At 35.1% G+C, this 11,560-nt stretch overlaps 1 protein-coding gene across 1 annotated transcript; it reads right to left on the minus strand.

The window, feature by feature from the left end:
- Positions 1-643: 643 nt before the first annotated feature.
- Positions 644-3,113, minus strand: LOC150052827 (olfactory receptor 4C13-like). The gene is made up of 2 exons (XM_090349232.1): positions 2,213-3,113; positions 644-675 (listed from the first exon to the last, which is right to left on the minus strand). Exons 1-2 carry the CDS (start codon positions 3,111-3,113, stop codon positions 644-646), a joined length of 933 nt encoding a protein of 310 aa, XP_090205358.1.
- Positions 3,114-11,560: the final 8,447 nt, after the last annotated feature.

An 11,560-nucleotide genomic window follows, 5' to 3' on the forward strand; every position in this document is an offset into this window, starting at 1 on the left:
CCAATATTTATCCTTTAAAAATTAACAGTGGTTTATATGATCAGTAGCTCTTGATCCTAGAAAGCTAATCATTTATATCATCTACTGTTCACTTTTAGGTCATTTGTGTGCCTAAAATGTACTTTTATTTGGGTTTCATCCCCATGATTAGTCATAAATATTAAAATTGTTATCTCTAGGTAATTAATCAGTAGAGCTGGATCTTAAATATTGCATCACTTTTTATGAGTTCCATAATGCCCAAGGATACATTTGTTTAAGATATTTACCAACTATTTTTTTGAAAAGTGGGGATGAGGATGAAATACTATAAGACCATATCTGATATTGAATAGTAACAGTTACTGTGCATGAAAATAATCCTTCTTAACTAGCAGAACTGAACTAGTGCTTACCTTATTTTCTTAGATTATCTTGATGATGGCTATGCGTATTTGTTTCAATACAATCTTCAGCATAAGAAAAACAGATTTCCATATGTAAGTGATAATACACATACAAGGTTACTAAGGTAACTCAATACAAAATCAGCAGTTGGTAAGGTTGTATCTTCATCCGTGTATCTCTTTTCCTTCTTTTCTAAAGCTTAAAAAGTGTTTCTATAGGAACTGAGATTTGAATTTAAAAGTGTATCTTGATTCACTTAGGGAATTATCTTTGACATGATTTTTTTTCCTACAAGGCAGGAAGTAGGAAGTTTGCAGCAAATACATATAAATGGTCAGTCCATTCACAATGAATCTGTTCTGAATATGCTAAATTTCACAAAATAACATTTGCATCTTAAAAACTTTCCAGAAAGATTCGAGGAAATCGTCTGTAGCTACTCTTTCTCCCCAAATAATTTATTTCAAAGTGAATCAAAGACCTCAATGTCATACCCAAAACTTTGAAACTACAACAAGAGGCAGGAGAAACCTTAGAACTTATAGGCAGATAGTTCTTGAATAGGGCCCCAGGGGAAAACAGAAGAGAGACTTGACAAGTAGGACTACAACAAAATTAAAAGTTTCTGCATAGCTAAAGACATAATTACTAAACTAGAAAGCCAACAAACTGGGGAAAGACCATTATCAGCAATATATCAAAGGACTAATATCCCATATATACAAGGAACTCAAGAAATTAATCCCTCCCAAACCTAATAAACCATTCACTTATTGGGCAAGGGAGTTAAGAAGACACTTCTCAGAAGTGGTAAAAAATGGCAAAGAAACCCATAAGGAAATGCTCATCATCTCTGACCATAAAGGATATACAAATCAAAACAATTTGAGATTCCATATCACCCCAGGAAGATTGGTCAAGATTTTAAATTCAAATAATAACAAATGTCAATGGGGATGTGGGGGAAAATGAACCCTACTGCACTGCTGGTGGGAATATAAGCTAGTATAACCCCTCTGGAGAGCAGTCTGGATGTTCCTCAAAAACCTAAACATAGACCTTCCCTATGACCCAGCCATACCACCTCTAGACATCTCCCATGAACATAATAAGCCAGGATATGATAAGCCATGTTCATTGCTGCCCTTTCACAATAGCGAAGATATGGAAACAACCCAGATGCCCCCCAGTAGATGAGTGAATCAAAATCATGTGGTACCGATATACAATGGTATTTTTACAGCCATTAGAAAGAATAAAATAATGTCATTTGCAGAGAAATGTATAGAACCAGAAAAAAATCACATTAAGGGAAGCTGGGAGAGACTAAGGCAAGCTCAGAGAGACAACCCAAGGATGTTTTCACTGATATGTAAAAGTTAGAACTAAAATGCACTGGAATATGACAACTTATACCTACAGTGAGACCAAAAGAGGCTATTTTTATGAGAAAATCAAAAAGGCCCAATGCCTATGTGACTATATTTATATAAAATTTGTGTGTATGTCTGTGTGTGTGTGTGTGTGTGTGTGTGTGTGTGTGTGCATGCGAATGCCAAGATGTGGAAACAAGATCTTGCTGCCTTAGGAAGGAAGAAGGAAGGAAGGAAGAAAGGAAGGAAGGAAGGAAGGAAGGAAGGAAGGAAGGAAGGAAGGAAGGAAGGAAGGAACAAAGGAATGAAGGAAGGAACGAAGGAAGGAACGAAGGAAGGAAGAAGAAAAGAAAGTTTGTTACCCAGTAATTGGCTGATTTTGCTGTTTTTTCAGCTGAATCCATACTGGATTTGATGCATTGTTTATTAACCTTCTATAAACACTTCCCTACTAAACCTTTTCCTAATGGCCTTCTTCATCTGATCATTTCTCAAAGTATAGATTAAGGGATTTAACATGGGAGTTAACATTGTATAGAAGACAGCAACTGCTTTATCAATGGGAAAAGTAACAGGAGGTCTCGTATACACAACTATACAGGGCACAAAGAACAACACAACTACTGTGATGTGGGAGATACAGGTAGAGAGGGCTTTGCGCCTGGCCTCTGAGCTGTGGTTCTTCAGGGAGCGCAAGATGACCACATAAGAGCCCAGCAGAAGGAGGAAATTTAATATACAGATGAAGCCACTGTTGGCAATAACAACGAGCCCTAAAGTGTAGGTATCAGTGCAGGCCAGAGCAAGCAAAGGATTCAGATCACACATAAAGTGATCTATCACATTAGGACCACAGAAGGGCAATGGAATGATAAAAAATATCTGTATGGTTCCATGCAGAAAACCTCCCACCCAGGACACACCCACTAATAAGCTACAGACTCTTCGATTCATGATGGTTGCATAATGCAATGGCTTGCAGATAGCCACATAGCGGTCATAAGCCATCACAGTCAGCAAGATAACCTCAGCACCACCAAAGAAATGTTCACCAAAGACTTGGGTCATACATCCATTGAATAAAATGGTCTTTTTTTCACGCAGTGAATCTGCGATCAGTTTAGGGGTATTGACAGATGAGTAGCATGCATCAATAAAGGAGAGATAGTCTAGGAAAAAGTACATGGGAGACCCCAAGAGTGGGCTTCCGGTGATAGTGATCATGATGAGTATATTTCCTGTCATGGAGATGATGTAGATTATCACGAAGCAAACACAGATGACTTTCTGCAGCTTCGGGTCCTCGGTGAGCCCCAGGAGAATAAACTCTGTAACATTGCTCCTGTGCTCCATCTACTACAAGTGAAAGCCAAATAAGCCACCTGAAAAAAATAGCACATTGATATTATTTAATTACTATTCCTAATCATTATTATTAGCAGTAATTGTTCCAGTCATCAATTTCTAGATTCTGTTGTACTGTTAGGTTCATGGGAAGTATTATATATGTTAAAAATGCTGTGGAGGGGCTGGGAGTTTAGCCTATTGGTAGAGTGCTTGCCTAGCATGCACAAAGGCCCAGGTTTGATTCCTCAAAGTGGTGCTGTGGCTCAAGTGGTAGAGCTCTAGCCTTGAGAAAGTCCAAGGAGAGTGCTCAGGCCCTGAGTTCAAGTCCCATGACTGACAAAAAAGTGCTATGGATTCGTAAAGTTTAGTCAATTTTCTTCCTAGGTGAAGGTTTTGTAAAGAATGTGTACATGAGGGGCCAGAGTTTGGCCTAGTGGTAGAGTGCTTGTCTACCATGCACAAGGTCCTGAGTTCAATTCCTTGGTACCATGTACATAGAAAAAAATTGAAGTGGTGCTGTAGCTCAAGTGGTAGCGCTCTAGCCTTGAGAAAGCCCAAGGACAATGCTCAGGCCCTGAGTTCAAGAATGTGCACATGAGAAAAATTTGGATACACATAACCCAGAAGCCATTTGAATGTAATCAATAGTCTGGCATAGAGACTAAATAGAATTTGTAAATTGCAGATCTGGTGACAGTTAAGCACAAAAAAATGTGAGATAACAAAATAATTTTGTCTTTCATTCTAATGAAATGAGAAACAAAAATCAGTGGAAAACTAAACATTGTCTCCTTTTCTATGAAATATTGATATTTTGAGTTCAAGGATGACAAAGAATTTGAATAAGGTAGAAACTAGGATGCTAATTAATAATGACTTTGTCTTGGATGAAGCAAATTTATGTTAATCCATGGAAACCAGAGTAATAATCTAGTCTTTAGGGCTGGGCATGGTGGCTCATACCTGTAATGCTAGCTACTCAGGAGGCTGAGATCTGAGGATCACAATTCAAAGCCAGTTCGTGCACTAAAGTCTGTGAGACTCTTATCTCCAATCAGCCACTAGAAAACAAAGTGGAACTTGGCTCCAGGGATAGGGCAGTACCTGAAAGAAGAGTTCAGGGACAATATCCAGGCCCAGAGTTCAAGCCCCATGACAGATTAAAAAAAAGAAAAGAAAAAAAGGAATCTGGTCATTTATTGATGTGAAGAATAAACATGGATGACGGATTAGTCCTGATGGACATGTAATGAAAATGTACAGGAGATACTTTAATATAATTTGTAATATTTAATAATAAATGTAATTTTGTAATGAACAAGAAATCTTTTAAAGTATTATGTAAATTTCATGGTATCATGACCTTTACACTATAACTCCTCTTAACACTTTAAATAACCTGAGGATTTGTATTATTTCATCAATTTTACAGAAGTAAAGAATGTTCGCAGTGTTTGCATATGTATTTACCCATCCATTAGCTCTACTAGGTTATTTTTTCAGTAATATATCACAGAAAGATTAAGGTTTCTCTCTCTACCTCTCTCTCTCTCTCTCTCTCTCTCTCTCTCTCTCTCTCTCTCTCTCTCTCTCTCTCTCTCTCTTTTTCTCTCTCTCTCTTCCCTCATCCTCCACTTTTTTGTCAGTCCTAGAACCTGAAATCAGAGCTGGGTGCTTTCTGAGCTTCTTTTTGCTCAAGTCTAGCACTCTACCACTCAATCTACAGGGGAACTTCTGGCTTTTACTGAGTAATTTATTGGATATGAGTTTTATGAACTTTTCTGGTTAGGCTGGATTTAAACTTCTATGGCATAAGCCACCAGAGCCCAGCTCATTCTTTCTTTTTTTAAAACCAGTAGGACACATTCATTTTTAGTAAGCTTTCTCTCTTAACACAGATTAGCCAAGTCAAAATGTTAGTATAAATAGATTTCAATTTAGAATGATTTCAGTCCCAAATGTGCAGCTAAACTATCTAATGCTTCACAAACTATATATGTCAAGGTCTTTGAACTTACAGACAACCATCAACAAACAATTCTTAGCCATCCATTCTGGGGTAAATAAAAGAATTGAGGAAGGGTAAAAACTAAACAGGTTATTCACTCTCCTGAAGTTATTACTTGAGTCAGGAACATAACAGGTTAGTTGACAATGTAAAACAAGTTATAATAATTTTGTTAAATTATTAAATAATTTTGTTTCCAACTTCTGAGCAATAGTTTTATTTTGTAACTACTTGTTTACTATTTTCATTAACTTGTGTTATTAGTGTTATTTAAGTTTCATTCCAAAAACCAACCATCTTTATTTTTAAAAACTACAAGAAAATTTTATTTACATATACTATTGATCAAACTAGATGTGTTAGAAAATAAATATGTCTCTATCATAAATGATTTCAAGCTTCCAAATTTCACACCTAGTATAAAAATATTATGCACTCATAAAGTTGAAATACAACATGTCTGATTATAGAATATTTGGCTTAGATACATAGCCTAGTGATACAGGGCTTGCCTAGTACACACCAAGCCCTGGGTTCAATTCCTCCGTACTACATACATAGAAATAGCAAGAAGAGGTGCTGTGGTTCAAGTGGCAGAGCACTAGCCTTGAGTCAAAAGTATCTAAGAGTGCCCAGGCCCTGAATTCAAGCCTCAAGACTGGCAAAAAAAAGTAATAATAAATATATATATATGTATATATCTTGTAAGTTATGGCTTTTCAAATATATGTTAAAAACTAAAATACCTATCAACTATTGGTATCAGTCTATATATATGCCATTTTAATAATAAGACTACTTTCTCTATATTCATATTTAACTGAATAATTCTTAACGTGTACTTACAAAATATTTTAATAACTTTCATTTCAGAGTAGTTCAAACATTTCTCAGGCTCGTTAACTTGTACCTTCAATAGAAGATATTGAACACAAAGTGACTCAATTAGCCTGCATCTAAAATCACTGTAGCCACTGGAGCATGGCTCAAGTGACAGAGTGCTTTTCTAGCATATGCAAAGCCCTGGCTGGATTTAGTCACAAGCAAAAATAAAACAATTTAACTTATTTAAACAATATTATTACCGTGTTGTGTTTACTGCTACTAGAGAACTGTGTCATAAATTGCTTTACCTCTGAGTCTCAAGTGCACAAATTAAAACTTAATATATACTAAGTATTTTTGAACTGAAAATAAAACTTGAAATGAAAATAAAAACTTACATGACAGATACATACTGGAGAATACTAATAACTACACATGAAATAGTCCATTATTTAACAAGTATTGATGCTGAAAAAAATAAAACTTACTTTAGTGTTCTAAAAGAGAATCTTTAAGAATGATTCAGTTTTGGGTATTCAAGTCAATCACATCTTCATAATATCTCCCTCTAGGAAAAAGCAACTTGGGGTATACCGCAACAAGATTCTTCAGACCACTTAATACAAATCTACTCCCACCTGTTTAAAACAGCATCTTCTAAGTAGAAGTGTTTCCTTCTCCTAATCTTAAAATATTTTAAAAATAAAACTGGAATTTGAATTTAGCATAGATTTCTATTTATGCACTATGGAAAATGTTTTCTATTCATGATTCTTACACTGCAAAGCAAGAAAAAGACTTAAAGAAATCCACTGTCATTGTGCTCAAGATATGCTCTGGATGTGTAAACTACCACAAAATACCTTCATTTCTAATTGCAAGGATTTTTAAAGGTTTCAATAGAGACACAGGGACCTTGGCTTAACCACTGTATTTCCTCTTTTTCTGTAAATCATTATCTCATTTGGTGGAAATGTATTGTGTTTGGCATTTTACAAAAGTTGTGTTTGAAAATATCCTACTGTTGAACGGGGAATTGTATTCCCTATAGTTGAAATACAAACATGTAAAAGTTCTTTTCTCTTCCTGAATTTAGCTGTTAAGAACACTAAAAGCTGTCAGGCCCTAATAGCTCATGCATGTAATCCTAGCTTCTCAGGAGGCCAAGATCTGAGGATCAAGATTCAAACTAGCCTACCAAGAAACTCCTGAGACTCTTCTCTCCTAATTAATCGCCAGAAAACTGGCAGTGGCATGTGGCTCAAAGTGGTAGAGTGCTAGCCTTGAGCAAAAGAGCTCAAGTACTGTGTCCAGGCCCTCAGTTCAAGCCCCACCCCCAAAGAAAGAAAGGAAGGAAGGAAAAAAAAGAAAAAAAAACTAAACCACTTCTGGGCATCTATCCTGAACATCATGATCCAGGATAATATAAGGACACCAACTCAGCTATGTTCATCTCTGCACTATTCACAATAGCCAGGCGATGGAAACAATCCAGATGCCCTACTGCAGATGAATGGATACAGAAAATGTGGTATATATACACAATGGAATTTTCCATAGCCAACAGACAAGATAAAATAATGGCATTCGCAGGGAAGTGGATGAATCTAGAGCAAATCATGTTGAGTGAGACAAGTCAAGACCTAAGGAACAAAAGGCACATGGTATCCTTAATATGTGACTATTAAACCCAAAGAGTACAAGAGCGAGGACTCAATAACTGCATACCCAAAGCTATGAACATGGTAATGGAAATATAAACATAACTATATAGACATAAAAATCTATGACTCTATAGACATAATGTTTTATTTCATAAATTAAGATGTCTATGACATACAAACCCTAAGCCTAATTTTGATTAAGTTCTAAATACTAAGTGCCAGTGATTGTAAATAGAGATTCCCTCCTTGAACACTTGTTTATCAAACTTGTCATTTAACATATGATGTAAAAATCAACGTTAATAAATTCTCTAATAAAAAAAGAGAAAAAAAACTAAAATCTCATGTAAATAGCATAGTCTTGTAACTTTTATGCTGTGCAATGAGGTAAGCACTGTGGGAACTTCTTTTCTCCCACCATATAAAGCCATGTCTAAAAGACTAAGAATAAAATAAATGAAGGAATGAAATTAATGGGAGCCATTTTAATGTATTTAATTCAAAAAGCAGCTTTGCACACATTTCAGAGTACTTACAACACAACTGGAAACCCCAGAGATCTCCATAATACAGTTTCCTCTTAGACTTGTGGACTGGTCAATATGGAATAAAAAATAGTATTATTACTCAAAAGGACAGTGTTGAATAACTTCACAGCACTTGGGTGATGAATTCGAGGCTAGCCTATGCTTTATGGTGAGTTGAATTCAGCCTGAATTAAATAGTGAGAGTTTGTTTCAAAGTACCAAGAACAACTAAAGGACAGCACATCAAGTTATAATCACTCCACAACTGTTACTTGGTATTGCTACTCAATCCTATGTAGACATTTCAGAAAGTAAACCATAAATTATTGTGCCTTTTATCTAATGTTTTCCAATGGCCAAGGATGAGAAATTTTCATGATCTTACTGCCTACTAATGTTTCATCTTTGATTATATATTTTAGCATAATTTAAAAGGAGTTATTCTGGATTTTTTTATTTGGAGACTTAAAAGCTCCTTACATATTTACACAGGTATTTTGATTATATAATATATATGTATACACACACAAAAACAAACCTTCCAGTCTATGTGTGTCCATTTTATAGTTTGATGCATTTATTTTATCCTTAGCAAATACAAGAAAATGCAAATAATTTATTATATATTTCCAGATCATATTTGAAAAACTCCAGCAAAAAATAATAGCAGAAATAATATAAACAAGTAGATATTGAAAAGTACACATTTGAATGTGCAGTGGGTCATACAAGAAATTAAAGAGAAAAAGTTTAAGTTCCTACAAACAAATGGAACTTAAAGCAGTAAAGACCATAATGTGTGAGGTACAAGAAGGACAACTCAAAAGCATACGTAGAGCCAGTTCAGGAGAGCTTATGCTTGTAATCCTATCTGCTCAGGAGGCTGAAATCCGGGGGTCATGGCTCAAAGCCTGAGCCAGAGCATTCATGAGACCCAATTAATCTTCAAAAGGCTGCAAGTAAAACTGCACTTCAAGTGGTAGAATTCTAGCCTTCAGCAAAAAGCTCAAGGACAGCTGCCAGGCCCTGAGTTCAAGCCCCAGGACAGGCACACAAAGAGGTCCTATGAATGTTTACAACTTAAAAAGTTAGACAGATTTCAAATAAATAACTTGGTAATTCACTTTAAAAAATAATAAAGAACACATTTGAAATAAATAGACTAAAGACCAATATATAAATAATCAATGAAATAAGAATTGGTTTTTTAAAAGATATGTAAAATTTTCAGACTCTTAGATGATCTAACTAAAAGCAAGAATAGGAGGATTCAAATTAATAAAATTATATTTGAAAAGGAGAATATTACACAGATACCAATGAAAATAATAGTAATTAGAAGACATCTGATAATTTTATTATCTAATGATTTAGATAATATAATTGGATATACAATAAGTAATGAGTTGAAGCAGTAACAAAGTGTCTGACAACAAACAGATGAATCCACTGATGAATGCTACCAGAACTTTAAAGAAGTAGCATGGAATTCCTTATGATGTTTCATATGATAAAGATAAAAAATACTTCCAAATTCATTTCCAGGAACATGAAATTGATGAATAAACAAACCAGATAAGAGCATAAGAACACAGCAGAAAAAGAAAAGTATAGGCCAAATTTTTTATGGTCACATATACAAAAATATTTTTCAAGGTCTTGGAATGTGGCTTGATGATAGAGTGCTTGCCTACCTGGGTTTGAGTCCTCAGTACCATGTAAACAGAAAAAGCCAGAAATGGTGTTATGGCTCAAGTGTTAGAGTACTATCCTCACCAAAAGAATTTCAGGGTCAAGGCCCAAGCCCTGAGTTCAAGCCCCAGGACTGGCAAAAAAATAATCAAATATCTGTATATTGATATAGATATATCAGTATCTATATTGATATATAGATTATACATGTGAATTCACATGCAAAAAAATCTACATCAATATTGATATCTATATTGATAGAGAGAAAAATATAATTACTTATATTCACTTCCCACCACTTTCTTCTTCCTCCCTTGCTTTACCACCTCACTACCCAAATGATATCCCTTTGATAATCATACAAGATAATTTTTTTCTAGATTAGGTTGTTGTCTTAGATGGAGAACTTTCATCGTATGGAATTAGTTTTTGTACATGGTGATGAATGGGATCTAGTTAGAATTTTCTAGACATGGATTGCTTGTTTTCCCTGCACTATTTGTTTCAAAAGACTGTCTTTTCATTTATCATTATTATTATTATTATTTGAAATGCTAAACAATAGAAGAGTTGCAGTTTGCATAAGGCAGGCAAATAGTACATTTCCTTTTACACAGTGCCACCTCATCTCTCACTCTCTCCCAATTTTTCTCTGACATTCCACACGCAAATTGTAGAGTTGATTTTCAACATAGTGTTTAGAGTACCAATGCCTGTCCCTCCATTTCTGTGCCTCCCCTTACACTCCCAAAGACTTACAGACAAACAAAAAAGAAAAGAAAAGAAAAATAGCTTTGTATTATTTTCCATTTTTGTCCATATCCTTTATTCAATCTAGTTGGCTGTTTGTGGGCAAATTATAATACATTTATTAGGTTTCTGAGTTCTCATTCCTAGCCCATACAATTATTTCTACTTTAGAGATGGATATACTACAAACATAATTATATTTTACTATAAAGAAACAATTGTAATCACTATAATTAAAGGTATGTTTTAAATTCTTAAAATATAAGAATGGATTAAATTAGGAGAATAAAAGCACTTTTTACACCCACAAAAATCATAATATGGCTACAGAACTACATTTGTAGTCAAGGATTTGGTAAACTCTGAAAACACTTGCATGGGTTGAATTTTCTCTGTGTCCCATCGCTGTTCTCAAAGATCTGGATAATGAAAACATGATAAGATTTTAGAGAGTAAATCAAAATTGGAAGTGGAGTGACCTAAAATATGTACATTGTGCTTTATAATGATTTGAATCTGGAAACTCCCACTGAATAAGGAAAAACAGCTGAATTGATAATAAGTTGCAATAAGACCAGAGTACATAACAAAAGAAACTGGAAGGAGAGATGCATGCCAGCCTTGGCCTCTCGATATATAACTGTGGCTAATTAAATGGGCAAGTAGTATCAGAAAACTCTAGGTACCAACATGAAGAAAGGCACAAGAATCACACCACATTTGGCAGCCTAGAGAGACAGAGGCCGCAATGAGCCACAGCAATGCCAATAAGTCTTCCATATCTATTAGGGGCTCAGAGAATCCTGTTTACTCTCTTTGCATAAAACTGGCTCAAATTCAATTCGTGTATATGCTTACAATGTTTTCCTGAAAGAACTGAGAGGTATTGTTCCTACGATGCCATCTCATGAAAACAAATGAGTGAAAACCAAATCGAGCGTTCCATAATGACTTCTTGGAGGTGAATAATAGACTGGAGGCCTACAT

The sequence above is a fragment of the Megascapheus bottae genome, chromosome 16, assembly GCF_031878675.1.
Source record: "Megascapheus bottae isolate mThoBot1 chromosome 16, mThoBot2.hap1, whole genome shotgun sequence".
Taxonomy (NCBI): Eukaryota; Metazoa; Chordata; class Mammalia; order Rodentia; family Geomyidae; genus Megascapheus; species Megascapheus bottae.